The following is a 15,797-nucleotide window of genomic DNA, read 5'->3' as shown; positions in this document are numbered from 1 at the left end:
AGGAGGAAAGGAGAGGGGAAGAGATGAGAGGGGAGGGGAGGAAGGACTGGCTGCCGGGTGCGGAAGTCACACCGCCCGGGCCAGCTGGGGCAGAGGCAGGGGCTGTGAGCACCAACACTGGGAAAGCCCAGTGAGCCACCCTGGCCACCTCTGCAGAGGCCCTGGGTGGAGAGGAAAGGATCTCAGGCTCCTGGATCTTGGAGTCAGAAAGCCCAGAGTCAGACCCAAGGACCCTCAGAGAATACCCAGGGTCTCCCCTGGCAAAGGCCTACCCAGAGGGCATCTCAAGTCTCCCCGCTGACCCCCACACAGAGCAGCCCAGGGAGCAGCCTCCTGGCCTCTCGGATGTAAGTGCTCCCAGGATGAGCCATAAGGAGCCATCAGGCTGTGGGTACCTGAAGACCTAGACAGGGCAGAGGGCCTGCATCGGGGGTTCCAGCCTCTTCATTGCTAGTTGCTATCAGAGCCACCAGAGCCCCAGTTTCCCGCCTGTGCGATGCGTGTCAGTCTTGACCTGCAACCTCCTATGAGTGTGAGTCTTTAAGACTCCAAGCTTAGAACTGAAAGAGGGAGAAGATAAGTTACATGTTCCTCTTTCCTTCCCTTGATTCCCACAGGTCACATGACAAATCCCTGCAAAGTTAGAATAGGCTGAAGGGAGGACCCTCAGGACTTTTGAGGTCACTTAGGGGACTGGTTCCCACCCCTGTCTCTGCTTTGAAATCACCTGGGAACACCATTTAAAATAAATATGCCCAGGCTCTGATGCAGACCTAGTTATCAAACTCCTGAGCGGGGGCCTGGTTATGTGTATTTTGGACAAGCTTCCTGAGTGTGACACTCAACCAAATCAGGAGTGGGGTCCTTTCAGCAGAGACACAGGGGAAGCCTAGGAGGAGACATTGAGCCTCATCTCCAGACCTGAGCTGAGACAAAAGGTCTCCAGATGTTTTGTCCCTCAAGAGCTTTGGATTCTGGAGGCCTTAGGCAACTAGTATCTGAGACCCAGGATTTGTTTCCACATCCCAGTTTGGCATAAGGGGAGCCCTGGTCCAGAAGAGGCTTGGCCTGGAGCTTGGTGGTTGGGTTGTTGAGACCCAGGCAGCTGTGCATAAGGCTCCAGAACTCCAGGCTGGAGAGGACTGTCCCTGCTGGGTCAGCTGCTGCTGGTGGCCCTGACCTTGTCCTGACACTGTGGCTGGCAAGGGACCACAGAGAATGACCCCAAGGCCCATCCTCCTTCCAACCCTCCCCTGTTGTTCGTTCCTCTGCTCCCTGCCGTTTTCACGCTGTGTCTTTTCCTGTCCCATCTCTTCTCCTTGTTTTTCCAGAAAAGAAAGTCCAGTTCCAGCGTTCAGTTAATGGTGAGTGTCTGCCGTCTCCCAAACGCCGGTAAATCCTGGGCCTCGAACCCTCGCTCCTGCCTCCCTCCTGCAGGCTGCAATGGGAACCCGGGGCGGGGAGAGGGGGCTCAGGGCGTGCTTGGTACGTGTGCCTCGTGTGACAATATGTGTGTTGTGTGTGCGTGTTGTTGGTGTGTTTCTGTTGACACCTCCAACTCCATGGCCCAGGCCAGCAGCCTGACAGCAGACCTGGGAACTCCCTTGGAAGCAAAGGTTGATTTGAACCCCATCCCACATCCAGCCGTGGCTTCTCGCTTCTCCCCACCCTGGCTCTGGAACTCAGCTCAGGGCTTGGTTTGTGCCAGTTGTGGCCGCTGGGGGGCTTGGTTTGGCCAAAGCCGTGGAGGCCCTTGTTGAGCTTCCGCGAGGCAACCCAGGGCCTGCCGGTGGCAGAGGAGCCACCAGCCCCTGCCTCTGTCTAGGGGTTCCTGCGGTGGCATGGCCCACACCCCTCTTCTTCTGACTCCATTGCTGTCTCCCTCAGCTGTGTGGTTTTTCTCCCCCGGAAAAGCCCAGGCTCTCTCACACTGGGCCTCCCCGTCTCTCTCTTCCTCCCCTGCCAGCGTGTGCGCTCCTTCCCCACCCCGTGGCCAGCGTGTGCCTCTCTGCCCTCCACACCCCCTCTCTGCTCCCTCCAGCAGACAGGGCTCAGGACAGCCGCCCCCCCAACCGCCCCACCCAGCCCTCCCAGAAAGGCCAGGGCTCTCCGTGCATCCACCCCTTCCTTCTCACCCCGCTCCCGCCACCAGCCGCCTGCTGAGTTGGGCCCGTCCCCTCCTTAGGCTCGGAAGGCTGATGGGATTTTTCAGTGCAGCACCTGGACGGCGGAACCGATGAGGCTTACGGAAACGGGGCCGCAGCATCAGGCAGCTGGGGCAGCTCCCCGCTGACCCCACCTCTTTCTGCTCAGAAAGTGTGCCTCACCACCTCCTGTATTCTTTTTGGCAGGAATCTTCAGAGAGCACCAATACCACCATTGAGGATGAAGACACCAAAGGTAGGAGGGGCCTTGCCTTCAGCATCAGGGCTCCCAGGCCTCCTGGTGGGCCCCCTTCACTGACAGTCTCCTGCCTGGAGGGGCCCCTAGGCCAACTTTGTGTCCCATTTCTCTACAGAAAGCCTCAGTTTGCTCCCTATAGGCTGGGTACATTGTGGGGCAGCATTTCCCTGTATGGTGTGCCTGGCCCACTAGTGGTACCTGGATAGACTTTTCTTATGGCATGTTGACTTTACATGTTGACTTCAATACATGTTGACTTTAACAAGTATTAAATTAATTCAATGTGAAAAAATTAACATAGTCAAGTCATAAATGTAGTATACATTTTCCTTTGGAAGTGTTTTAGAAATTTAAAAACAAAAGAGTTGATTTTTAAAATTCAAAGTAAAGGAAGGGAAAGCAGAAATGTAGAAAGTTCAACAAACTGGAATATGGGAAACACTGCCTAGGACCAGCCCAAGGACTCCGATGGTGGTCCAGCGGTTAGCACTCTGCGCTTCCAACGCAGGGGGCACAGGTTTGATCTCTGGTTGGGGAAGTTCTGCATACCCCTTGGCATGGCCAGAAAAAAAAAAAGATCAACCTAAAATGCAGGGGCTACTGTAGCCAGTGACTAATAGTGTTCACCACACTCAGATGGAAGGGGGAGCAAGACCCCAGATAAGTGGGATTTGATAGTAAGAGAGGAAATCATAGGATGGCAACAGGAATAAGAATGGCTTTTATGGGGCACTTGCAGTGGGCGAGACGTGTTTCAACTGCTTGATATTCACCTGAGCTTTACAACAAGCCTAGGAAGAAGGTACTGTGATAAACCCCATTCAACAGCCCAGAACCTGAGGGGTTGAGTAAATTTGCCCAAAGTCCCAGAGCTCATAAATGGTACAGTTAGGACATGAACCGCACCTCAGGGCCTGCCCTGTAACCTTGGCTGGGGAGGCCTTGCCCGGTGGCAAGTGTGCTTGGAGCTTAGAGGAGGGAGGGTGGGGTGCTGACATCTGCACCAAGTCCTTGGATGAGTCAGTGATGTCCTGCTGTTCTGCCTGTACCCGGCCCTCCTTATTGCCCCAAGATAGGGAGACCCAGCAAGGCTGGGGGTTCTCACACTCGGGCATGTATCTGAGATGCCTGGGTAGTCTCTGAGACCTAGAAAAACAGCACCAACCTGGAGAGATCACAGTGGTACCAGTCGAGATATTTTCAGGAGTTTAGACGACTTGCTTCTAAAAGAATACAGTCATGAGGAAAAGAGCATTTTCTTATGTAATACATATTCTGCACCACTGCAATTCAGGCTGATTTAAGGCAGTTTTAACACAACAAACCCTGTGAGGCTGCCTCCTGACTCCACCAGGATGTTTGGAAGACTAGGCCCACCCTGCGTGTATTCCTCTCTGGGCATTCCCAGCTGGGAGTGGGGTGGGGTTGGGGGTGGTCACTGCATCACCATTGCCTGGTGCCAGAGCAAATCAAGTTTCTACCATGGCATTCGGGACAGCCTTCAAAACGCATTATCTTGAAAAATTCTTTGGGATCAGACCAGCATTCTCAGCCCCTCAAGTATGATTTATAACCATATTCCTGGCCCTGCTCTTGTGGATTCTGATTCCATAGGTTTGTGGTGGGGCAATAGAGGGTGTTTCTGAGACATTTGCTGTATTTGAGGCTCCCTGTCCCAGTGGTAAGAGTTAGGTGCTGGGTGTTTTGAGGAGCTGGTTGTGGCCTCATAATCCTGGTCTCAGAGCAGACACGGTCTGTGGAGGCAAACAGGCCCTATGATTGTTCACGGGAGTCTATTTGCTGGGTGACTTTAGGCAACTTACTGAACCTTTCTGAGCCTCTGTTTCCTTAACTATAAAGAGATGACGATAATAGCACCAAGCTCAGAGGACTGCTGTGCAGATGAAACAAGAGGCTGTGTCTAAAGTGCTTACACGGTGCTTGAAATATGGTCACTGTTTAATAAATCTTAATTTCTTTTCTTTCAAACTGGAGCTTATGGTTGAATGACTGGAAGCCATACAGCATTTTCCTGGAGCGTCAGTTTTACTCAAAGATTATTTTAAGATAAATATTTATATGTTAAACAGACAGAGAAATGTTTGAAACAGAATATAAAGTTTGTATGCACTATTAACATAATGCGCAATGTGCAGACCCGTTAAAGACATTTTCCACCTGGAGTAATGGCTCTGGGTTGTATCCCCAAGGCCTGACATTTACAATCATTATCCTCTGCTTTAGAGATATCAGGATGGGAACATTTGTGAAGTCTTGAATTTTAGTTCATTTATGTCCCTTTTAAAGAGAGGAGGAATGAGTTGCCCTGGTGGTCCAGTGGTTAAGACTCCGCACTTCCATTGCAGGGGGCATAGATTTGATCTCTGGTTGGGGAACTAAGATCTCACATGCCTATTGCATGGCCAAAAATAAATAAATAAAATAAAAAGAGGGAGGCTGAAGCCCAGAGAAGAGATAGGGCATGTCAGTGTTATTAATGTAGGACTTGGAGCCCATTTCCTGCCTCAGTTTCCATACATGTAAAGGGCCATGTCTGCTGGAAAAGATGCTGGCCCAACCAGGAGCTTCTCCTGCTGTTTGGCAGGAGAGAGGAGCCCTGTGCCTCCCCCAGGTTCTTCAGGCCTCAGAAAAAATTTCCAGAGAACCATTTTCTTGTGTTAATTTGTTAAGTCTTCTTACTAAGTGAGAATAGCAGCTGGTAGGGTGGATTCTGACCTAACATTAAAGTTAATTAGAAATGTCATCCTCCAGGGAACATTTCCCCCTGAGCAAAGAAGGGGACATGAATATTTCAGAGCCCCTCAGGATAATACACAGGCCTCTCACCCTCTGAGCTGCACAGGACTCTGCTAGGCTTCCTCCCCACCGCCCTCCTTCTCCTGGTCAGCTTCTTAAAAACTTTTCCAAAGAGCTGCCTCCGAATCTGGGCAGAGACATTCTGGGAAATTTCAGCCGGGAATGCTGATCTCATCTCAGCCGCCATGTGCTGTGTGACCTTGAGAGAGTGTCTTAACCTCTCTGGGGCTTCAGCTTTCCCAGCTATGAGGGAACACTCTTGGTTGTCTGGGTGAATGCCTAGAAGATTAAAAATGCCAGAGTTGCTACTGAGCAGCTGCTGGAGGAATCTTTCATAGAGCAGTGGATCTGCTGAGGACATGAGAGGGGCTCAGAGCAAGAGTGAATTTCTCCAGATCTAAGGAGCATTGGAGTCCCAGATCTTTGGTCTCAGAGAGTGAAGCGAGGGAGATTCCCGCCTGCCAGGCTTTAACCATTGGCAAACTTGGTATCCTACGTGGCTGAAGGCCAAGTTAGGCACTGTCTCAGGCTGCATTAATAGAGGTATAGTGTCCAGAATTGGGGAGGGGATACAGAGTGCTACCCTAGGCCTGAAATTCTGCAATATTCAAGCTACGTCAAGGACTGTGTGCTCACACTCACAGAAGCATCTAATAGCCTAAGTACCCCAGAAGAGTAGATAGACAGCTTGAGTGAGATCCTGCAAACCACACGCTGGAGGCTTTCAGCCCTGAGAAGAAAAGGCTGGCAGGTGGAAGGCATAAAGTCTGGGATATCAGGTACACAGTGTAGGGCCCCAGAAACTAAGGGGCTTTCAGGGGAAGATTTTAATGTAAAAGAAGGATATGGGTGCAAATGGAAGATGCTCTCCAGCAGTGTGGTGGCCTCCTAGGCAGGCTGCAAGCCCCAAAGCTTCAACCAAAACTGAAGCATCACATATCAGGCTGCTGGGAAGTGTCCCGGCCTGGCTAGAGGCTGTCCTCAGGGGGAACTTCCAATTCAGAGCTTTCCACTGAGGATAATCACAGCTTTCAGTTATGGAGCACCGGGCACTGCTCTCAACACTTTTACATAATGCATCATTATTTACATAAATGACTTGATATAAAGGGCTTGGAACAGTAGCTGGTTCTGAGTGAGGACCATATGTGTGTTAGTTATTTTCGTTGATATATTCTTAACTCAACCCTCAGAACCACCCTATGAGGTAAGTACTATTAGTAGCTCCATTATACATATGGGAAACTGAGGCAGGGGGAAATAGCTTGCCCAAGGGCACATGGTTACTGAGTAGTAGAGCTGGGGTCTGGCTCCAGAATCCGTGCCCTTGACCACTTGGCTAGTCTTTCTGACACTCTGGGGAGAAGCAGCCCACAGGAGACAGAGTGTTAAGCAGAAGCTCATGGAATGTCAAGCGGGAAGGGCATGTAAAGCCGTGCAGACAAAGCAAGGGGGGTGGCTCGGGCCCCAGGGCCTGCCAGGGCCCCAGGCCCTGCGGGGTCACTGTGATTCCACGTGGGAGCGGCTGGAATGAGGTGTCTCCTGATAGCAGTTTGTTTCTCTCCATCCTCAGTCTCTAGCTTGACCAGGAAACTGGGTTGTTGGGCTCCAAGGGACAGAGGCCACTAGGCAACTTGGGCAGTTCCAGGGGACAAGGCAAAGACAGCAACCCCAGACCCTGATTTGGTTTATCTACCCATTCATTCATGCTGCCTGTCTCAGTGCCAGGCAAGACAGGGTCACCCGGCAGAGCTCCTGGTCTAAGACACTCATTCCCAGTCCTGGTGATTCTTAGAGGAGCCAGGAGACAAAGACTGTGTCGCTCACTGTGGTGGCTGACACTGGAGATGGTAACTTCCAAGATGGTGATGTCTACTGAGCACTCACCACGTGCCAAGAGCTGTGCTGGGCATGGGGCCCTGCCCTGAGGGGCACGTGGTGGGGGGGTGCGGGGGGGCAGAGACAGTGATGATGGCTTTGTTGCTGCACAGACACCGGAGCAGACGATTTCACCTGTCGCCTCCAGTGTGGCTGGAGCTCATCTCTGAACGGGGAGTGAGCAGTGTAGGAAGCTGTGCTGGGAGGCTTCAAGCTTCGAGGCTTGACTCTGGCACGCTCCCTCGTTCTGCAAGGAATGTCTGTGGAGCCAGGCCTGCTCCAGGGGCCAGTGAGCCTTTGCAGTGCTCATATTAAATATTTGAGTTGGGGAAGAGACAGGCCATGGGCCCAACGTGACAGGGAACATGTTGGAGCTCCCAGGTTCTGGGAAAGGCCCTGCGCTGGAAGCCAGACTGCACACCCGGGATGTTCTGTGTCCTTCAGCGGGCCGCACCTCTTTCCAGGCTTCTGTTTGCCCAATAGCTGGATAAGGAGGCTGAGTCTGTGGTCGCCGAGGTTCTTGCGGCTTGGGTGCTCTGTGATTCTGTGTCCTCTGGGCCTGAGGCGAGCTCCCCGTGTGAGGTGGGCCAGGGTGGCCCCTGCAGTTGGTAAGGAGAGGGGCAGGCCGGGTCAAGGGCTCTGATGGGAGCAGCCTCCTTCCCGCGCTCCCGGCCCGAGAGACGGGCAGTATGTCCTCCATCTCACCTGAGGCTGCCTCCAGCTCACTGACCAGGTTTGAGGTCAAGCTTGAGCCTGGGGAAGAAGGGAAGGAGGACCCGGGAAACTGAGTCAGGCTTCTGGCAGGACAGCCCTCCTGGAAGCCGGGACATGTGACTCCAGTTCCTTCATTGCTGAGGCTTGGTCTCTTCATGTATCAAATAGGAGGAAACTGGCCTTGCCTCCCCCCACCCCCAGGGGGTGAGGAGCAGATACAACGGTGCATCTGGGAGGATATAGGTGTGTACCTACTGTGTGCCAGGCTCTGATCCAAGTGTCTCAGGCATAGCATCTCATCCCGTAGTCATAACAACTCTGGGATGAGGGCAGTATCGTCTCCATATGATGGATGGGAAAACAACCTGTGGCCCACGGCTGAGCAGCTGATAACGACCCAGGCTGGGATTCAGATGAAGGCTTGCTGATACTGAAGCCTGGGTTCTTTACGCTGCTTGTTCAGCACTGAGTGTATAAGAGGTGATAGCATCCCCATTTTACAGATGGGAAAGCTAGGGCACAGAACGTCACACACCTAATAAGAAAACTGATATCTACTCCTCTACCGGAAAGACAGCAGCTGTTTGTGGTGTTTCAGTGGCAGACAGGGGAGGCCAGGTGTCAGTAACTGGGATTCATTATGCCTGGAAAGTACTGGAAAGCTCATGCCTGAATCTTGTAGGTATGCAAATGGAATACAAACTCACCCAGATCCAAGGGATAGATAAGCCCTAAGCCCTTCCTTAGTGCCCCTGGTTTGGACCACAGGGAAACCTCTGGTTTTTGGCTGCCGGTGGTGATCGTCACAGGTAACCTTGCTTGGATTCAGGTGGCAAAACAAGGTGATGGAAAAGGTGTATTTTGGAGTCAAGACTTGGGTTCAAATCAGACCTAGAGCCAGAACCATGCTCGCTGTCTGGAAGCAGAGGCTGCCAACTAAGACACAGGCTCTGCCCTTTGTGGTCGAGGGGACTTTCACACCCTGCCACCTTTCTGAGCCTGTTTCTTCTTCCATGAACCGGGAGTGATGACACCCAGGGGCAGCGTGAGGACAGCTGAGACAATGTGAGGCCCTCAGGATGGGGGCTGGTGCGTGGCGAGGGCTCAGGACCCGGTGGCTGGCGCCACACCTCCGTCACGATCACTATTATCTCTCTGTGTCCCCTCCTGCCTTCCAGTGCGGAAACAAGAGATCATAAAAGTGACAGAGCAGCTGATTGAAGCCATAAGCAATGGAGATTTTGAGTCCTACACGTGAGTCGGCTGGGTGCATCCTGCATGTCCTGCCTGAATCGGGGGCGCTGATGGCTAACGCTGGGGGTCTTTGTGACCCTCATTCACTCACACTGCATGTGCCGTGAATCAGGCTGAACTCATTCAGTCTGGTGTGCCTTCTGACTTTATGCTTTCATTGAGTTTTTTGCTCACAGTAATTGTCTATATCTCAGTCCTGCTCCTCTCCCTGCTCCTATCTTGTTGTCTAGGAAGAATTCCAACAAAACTCTTTTCCTTCCCCAAGGGAAGAGGGGGTGGCTTCCAATGCAACATGGGCCTCCTCGGGAGATAAGCTGGGAAGCAGGGGAGGGAGGCGGGCCCTTCTTCAGTCTGACCATGTGGGCCTGGGCTACACTGGACTTCCTCTGACCTCAGATGGGCAGGAGCAGGCAGAAAACCAAACTTCAGTGAGCAGGCAGGGGGCAAAAGAACCTCAAAAAGCAATTCTGAGCCATCCAGGGATAAGGCAGAGTGCGCAAAAATAGCATGATATGAAACAAATGGTATGACACATTCGCTACACACCTGGGCCAGCCCTTGGAGAAGCGACCAGTGTACAAAGACTGGGCTGGAGCGCCCCCTGGTGGTCATCTTCAGCCTTGCTGGTCTAGGCCAGGAGCGGACCTCACTGGGCCCCCAGGAGAGCCAGGATTCTGGGCTGAGGCCTCAACGTCTTGGCCAGGGCTGACAAGGCCCGGGTCTGAAGACCCCACCTATGCTTTTTGGTGGACAGAAGCTGCAAACTAAGGGCAAAATGACCCTTGCCTGTTGGGTGAAGTAGGAATGACCTGGGTGGGCTTTGCTCCTTGGGCAGCCTGATCCTGGTTACTGCTATATGCCCAGGAGATGAAGTTTGTTTCTCAAAGGCTGGGCAGGCCAGGTGCATCCTGGTCGTGGGAGGGTTTCAGCAGCAGCAGGTGACAAAGCCCCAGCAATCTGCTGATTATCTCTGGAGAAACAAGGACCTTGGAAGGTGCAGGTGTGAGACGGAGGCCGCATGTACTCGTGAGTGTAACGTGCACGTTTGTGACTGCGTGCATAAGGGGTGTGCATGGGTGTGTGTGCATGTGTGCCCCTGAGGGTTGCATAAAGACACGGAAATGCACTGTTGAACAGATTTTGCCTCTGGCCCTGAAAAGAATTAAGTCAGTGGTGAGAGAGCCTGAGAGTGGCTCTGGGGACACAGCTGCAGGGAGGGAGGGAAGGAGAGGTGTCTCCTGTTGACCCAGACCCCCCGAGTCTTCCACCTCTGCGATACCACTTCCTCTGTAGCCTAGGTTTCGACCCCTTGCTATGACCTCTGGGGCCTGTGGTGCTGAGTCTGACTCTGTGTCACCCTGGATAAGCCCCTTCGTCTCACCGAGCCTGTTTCCCTACAATGGAACTGCAGCAGATGGTTTCTGAGTCCCTTCGGAGGTCCAGAGACCTCCTGCAGAGGGGTTCCTTGGGGAGAGCGAGGTGGTGCTTAGTCTTCCAGATGGTCAGGGCTCAGAGCCCCACCTTAAAGGACTCTGGATCTGGAAGGATCCTGGGAATCTCACATGATCTGAGAACAACCCCGCTGGCCAATCCGTCAGGAGAACCTGAGGTTCTGAGTGGAGAAGCGAGTTGTCTGGAATTACGCAGACAGAGCGGTTAGGGCAGAACAAGGGCAGGGCGCCCTGCACTCACCACAGCTCCGGCTCACATGAGGCTGGGCCCTCCGCCATTATCTTCAGTCCCTCCCCAGGTTGGGATCTTTGTCTGTCCTGGGGTACTTCCTGTCCCTGGCTTCACTGTCATTGCCACAGGGGTCCACGTTGTGTCATAGACGATCTCAGGGACCTAGGGATGGGGGAGACAGTTTTTTCCTCCCTCCATCTGGCTATTAGGGTCTCCCAGAAAGCAGACGTGAGTGGGAGCACTGAGCTAAACACACACAGCAGAGGGCCTGCTCAGCCACACCCCAGCTCCTTCCTCCCAGGCGCCGCTTCTTGGACGGCTATTTTCCTCATCTCACAGAAGAGGGAGCTGCGGCTCCCAGAGGACGCTGCTGCCAACAATAGGATGCCTTCATTTAATGCAGCAAAATGCACCCCTCCAGGGCCACGCCTGCTGTGAACAGAAGCCAATTTAAAGTGAAGGAAAAGGTCCCCCTGCCCAAGGAAGACAGATTAGGAAAGCCCCCTCTGGATGGATCTGCTGCCTGAGGTGGGGGATGCGATGTAATCTGGAGAGTTGTGTACAGGCTGAGTTATCCCTGCTGGCATCTTGGTATGGCCCTCTTGCTCAGAGACGTTAGGGGGCAGGGGGCATGGTGGTCTCATGACGTGTAAGCAGCAGAGCCATGGTTTGGACCCAGGCTTCCCAGTTCCCAGTAGCACCTGCCAGTCAGCAGCGTCCACACTGTCCCTGTCCCAGCCCTGTCCCCTCCGCAGCCTCATTGATCCTATGAGGTGGGTGCAGTCACTTTTGATTTCACAGGCTCACCTTCCTGGGGTCCAGGCCCCTGGAATTAGAGGGGGCACCCGAGAGGCCACCCCAGCCCATCTTTCCTCTGACTTCCTCCCCCCAGGAAAATGTGTGACCCTGGGATGACGGCCTTCGAACCCGAGGCCCTGGGGAACCTGGTCGAGGGCCTGGACTTCCATCGATTCTATTTTGAAAACCGTGAGCAATCCCTTCCCTCTGGGCTGCCTGTTGTCTGCTCTATTCGGTGTCCTGCCAGATGGCACAGCAGGGTGACGGGCAGGGCCCCCGGGGCGGCTCAGGAGCCAGTGAGGAGGAAGGGCCTGTGTGGACAGGGCTTGGTACCGCCTTGGTTCTCTCTCCTAAGCCTGGTCCGTCCAACCGCTGTGGCTGCAGATGGGGACCTTGAATCAGTGTGACAAGCCCTCTCAGCTCTCGCCTGCCCATGACCCTGGGAGAGCCTGGGGAAGAACTTTATTCCCTTTCTACAGATAAGGGAGCCCCCCCAGGGGCACACCCCCAAGTTACAGTCACCTGAATGCCTGTAGCCAGCCCAGCTGACCAGCTGGTTGCAAACTGGCATGTAGGTTGCTGTCCTGCAGGTGCCCTGATGAGTGGGCATGGAAATGCACTCTTGGGGGAGAAAGGGGGACCAAGCTCACACTGCTGTGCCCTGCCTGTCTGTCTAGGTCTCTGTCCGCATGTCTGTCCTTCCCAGGCCTCTCTTTGCAGGAGAGACCCTGGCAGCTTTGCACCCTGGGGCTGTCAGGGGGCTGAGGCTGGGCCTGACCTAGGGCGCTTTCTGCCTGCGTCTGTGTCTCGCCTTGGCCTTGGGTCAGACAAGGATAAACCAATGCACACGCAGGTTAGACTCATGCAGCTTAGGACCCAGAGGGAGGCCCTGAGAAGAGGCATGGCCAAGGTCCCCCAGAGGGGAGGCACTGAGGCAACGCTCTGGGATCTGGTGCTTGTGGGCACCCATTGAAACAGCGCTGGTTCACACAGTGAGCAAGTTGGTCCCTTTCTAACAGTGCATCTGGCTCTGCCAAGAGGAAAGGCTCAGCGTAATGTCAGTCTCTCTTAAATACCTACTGACTTTCTAACTCACCTCTTTATCAAAAAGAGAGCGGTCTCAGGCCCAGGTGCCTTGCAGGAAAGAGCATGGAGCTAAGATTATATAATTTGATTTCATTTTCATTGGGCTTATTAAAAGTGTATTCTGTAAGACTGGTTATTCATTAATGATTGTTTTAGAAAGTTGTCTTTTAAAATAAATGTATCTACATTAATAAAGTGAATCAATTTAAGGAAATATTTTCATAAAGTAAGTATGTGCACATGCTAAATCGCTTCAGTCATGTCCGACTTTTTGCGACCCCATGGACTGTAGCCCACCAGGCCCCTCTGTTTATGGGATTCTCCAGGCAAGAATACTAGAGTGGGTTGCCATAAAGTAAGTATAGGTAGATGGTAATAACAAAGGTAGTACTTAAGCAACTGAAGTTGGCTCTAGTCCAACTCTTCATTGTACAGAGGGGAAACTGAGGTCCAGAGAGAGGAAGCGACTTGTCCAAAGGACCCAGATTATTGGTGACAGAACCTGGTCCTGACTGCCTCCAGTGCCTCCTCCCTTCCCCGTGTTATCCCCTCACCTGGGCACCAGAGCTGGGCATTCCTCTCCTGTCTGCACACAGACTAACAGAATCTTGCAGAGTACAAGGGCTTAAGAGCATCCCCAAAAAGCTGTGAAGAAGGAAGTTACATTTTTCTTTGACAAATCAAACTCTGCTTTTCCAAGGCTAGCAACAGAAGCAGAGTGTGAAGAGAGGTGGCTGGACCCTACAGTCAGTCCCGCTCACCCTGGAGCTCCCTAGCTGATGACCAGAGGCACCTCTCTACTGGTCTGTCCTCTGGGGGGTTCTGGTTCCCCACAATGAACACCACAAGCCCCACAGAGCAGAGATCAGGCTGAGCTGGCTTTTAAGACTCAGGGATGCAAAAGGGGGAGGAGACACGGAAGGCCGTGTAAGCCCTTGACCTAAACTCTGGCAGTGAGTCCCATCATAACACTGGCTCCCCGGACTCTGGGCTTGAACACTTGATCACATCAAAGGATCGAAAAGAGCAAGACACAGGGTAACTGCCTGCCCTGGTGCAAGTCTCACCCTCCTGGCTGCTTTTTCCTGCTGGAGGACCTGGCCCTTTCTCCCATGCTATCCATGAGGTAGATGTTGGGAGCCTAGTTTCCATTCAAGAAATGCCACGTTAGGGTGACCATTGCTTTACAAATGACTCTCAGGACCCCAGCCCTGGCAGACAGCAGTAAGGCCCAGTGCCCTCAACGGTGCTAAATTCTATCCCTTTGGGGATTGTTTTAGATTGTCCTAATTCAGTCCCACGTAGAGACTGACTTCTTTAGGTTCTACTGCATTTCTTTCAGAGACTGGCCCAGCTTTGGACAAGTCCAGTTGCTTCTCTGGACCTCAGTTTCCAGATCTGCTAAATGGATGCATTGAACTAAACAGTGTTGAGAGCCTCCAGCCTTGAATGCTGTTGAGGATGCTCACAGAGGCCTCCTTGCATTTTGTGGGAGGGCCAAAGGGTGACCTCTGATCTCTGAGGTCATTCCGAAGCTTATATGCAAAAGTTCTTCACTCTTGCTATACAAGAGCCCAGAATTATAAAAGCCTCTTAGTCTACATATCCAAGACTCGGTGACTTGGGGTCATTTATCTAAAACTTGGGTATAATGTGAGGATCATATTTAGGAGCAGATATTATTGGATGCTTTCCGAAGTTGTGAAAAGAAAAATTTTTTTTTACATTTTTCAGGAAATCAGTGGCTCACAAACCTGGCTGGGCATCAGAATCAAAGGATGGGAGAAGGGAGGGAGCTTTTTTAATATGACAGATTCCTGAACTGGCATCTCCAAAGGCGGGGCTGGGCAATCTATATTTTGCATGAGCTCTCCTGTGGGATTTGGGCACGTTTGGGCTACACTGAGGGAAGCTGTGAGGGTTCCACTGAAGCCCAAGATCCTAGTGACCCCTGTCCAGCCCCTCCCGAGGTGACTGTCTTCCTGTGTTTTGTTTTCTGTCTTGCTGAGAAAAATTGAGAGTTCCTAAATCCAAGCTGGTGGTGATGATGATAGTAATAATTGTGGCTCACATATTACACAGAGAGGGCTGGTTTTGTCAGTTCTCTCATGATTATAAGAGCTGTGCCGTTCCCCCTAACTCTGGAAAGCTCCATGACCACATCCCATGGCCACCAGTACCTCCCTACAATTCCAAGATTCTACAGTTTTAATGTTCTTCAAGTTTCCATAATTCTATACGTTGAGAATAGAGGTGGCTAATGAGGTGCCCATAAGGTGTGTCTGACTACACATGTTTCATACAGTCTGCATGATGTTTTAAATTTGAAAGTCATCATTAAAACTGAGGCATTGACATAGAAATCCAGATTTCTAGATTCTCTTGAAAAATGAGGTGTGGCAACATGAGTCCCACTTACATAGCAAACGCCAAGGAAGCTGCGCACAGGGCGCCTCCCCAGAAGGGACACGGTGCCCTGTTCGCCACTGTCTCCACCACTCCCTACTGGCCCCTCACCCCGAGATACAGGGTCTGTAGTCATCTAGCATCTCATACCCAGTTCAGCCCCCTTGTTTCTGTACTCTCCTGGCCTCTGTAGGGATCTGGGTTGAGACTCTGGTCTAAGCTCACCTGACACTACGTTCACCTGTTATGTCTGAGATACCGTGATTCTCAATTCCATTCCCCTGAGTGTGAAGAATTCACCTTGTCTTGAAGTCCACTGTATCTCCCCTGGGGACTGATCTAGGCATCTACAAGCCGTGCCCTGACTCCCAGGTAGCTGAGCCCTGTCGCAGAGACCCGCTCCTCTGGAAATGAGGCAGGCAGAGGTGCTCTGCTGAAGCGGTTGCTGAGAAGTGGGGGAGGGAAGGAAGCGAACCGGAGGCCCCCAGGTGCAACTCCTCCGCCCCCTCCCGTCCCCGCCTGCAGTGTGGTCCCGGAACAGCAAGCCTGTGCACACCACCATCCTGAACCCCCACATCCACCTGATGGGTGACGAGTCGGCCTGCATCGCCTACATCCGCATCACGCAGTACCTGGACGCCGGCGGCATCCCCCGCACGGCCCAGTCGGAAGAGACCCGCGTCTGGCACCGCCGGGATGGCAAATGGCAGATCGTCCACTTCCACAGATCCGGGGCGCCTTCCGTCCTGCCGCAGTAA

The 15,797-nt window shown here is 52.7% G+C and overlaps 1 protein-coding gene across 3 annotated transcripts in view; it reads left to right on the top strand.

Moving 5' to 3' along the window:
* CAMK2A (calcium/calmodulin dependent protein kinase II alpha) overlaps positions 1–15,797 on the top strand; it is a 62,007-nt gene extending 46,210 nt beyond the window's left edge. For 2 of the 3 annotated variants that reach the window (XM_068981140.1, XM_068981141.1), the window contains 4 exons: positions 2,352–2,400; positions 8,991–9,066; positions 11,642–11,736; positions 15,565–15,797. In XM_068981140.1, the coding sequence (XP_068837241.1) occupies positions 2,352–2,400; positions 8,991–9,066; positions 11,642–11,736; positions 15,565–15,797 (453 nt within the window). Of the gene's footprint in view, positions 1–1,331; positions 1,365–2,351; positions 2,401–8,990; positions 9,067–11,641; positions 11,737–15,564 lie in introns of all 3 variants that reach the window. The other variant, XM_068981139.1, reaches the window with a different exon arrangement.

This window comes from Capricornis sumatraensis, chromosome 9, assembly GCF_032405125.1.
Source record: "Capricornis sumatraensis isolate serow.1 chromosome 9, serow.2, whole genome shotgun sequence".
In the NCBI taxonomy this organism is placed as follows: domain Eukaryota; kingdom Metazoa; phylum Chordata; class Mammalia; order Artiodactyla; family Bovidae; genus Capricornis; species Capricornis sumatraensis.
The sequence above is the reverse complement of the archived record's forward strand: the minus strand, read 5'-3'. Positions and strand labels throughout refer to the sequence as shown.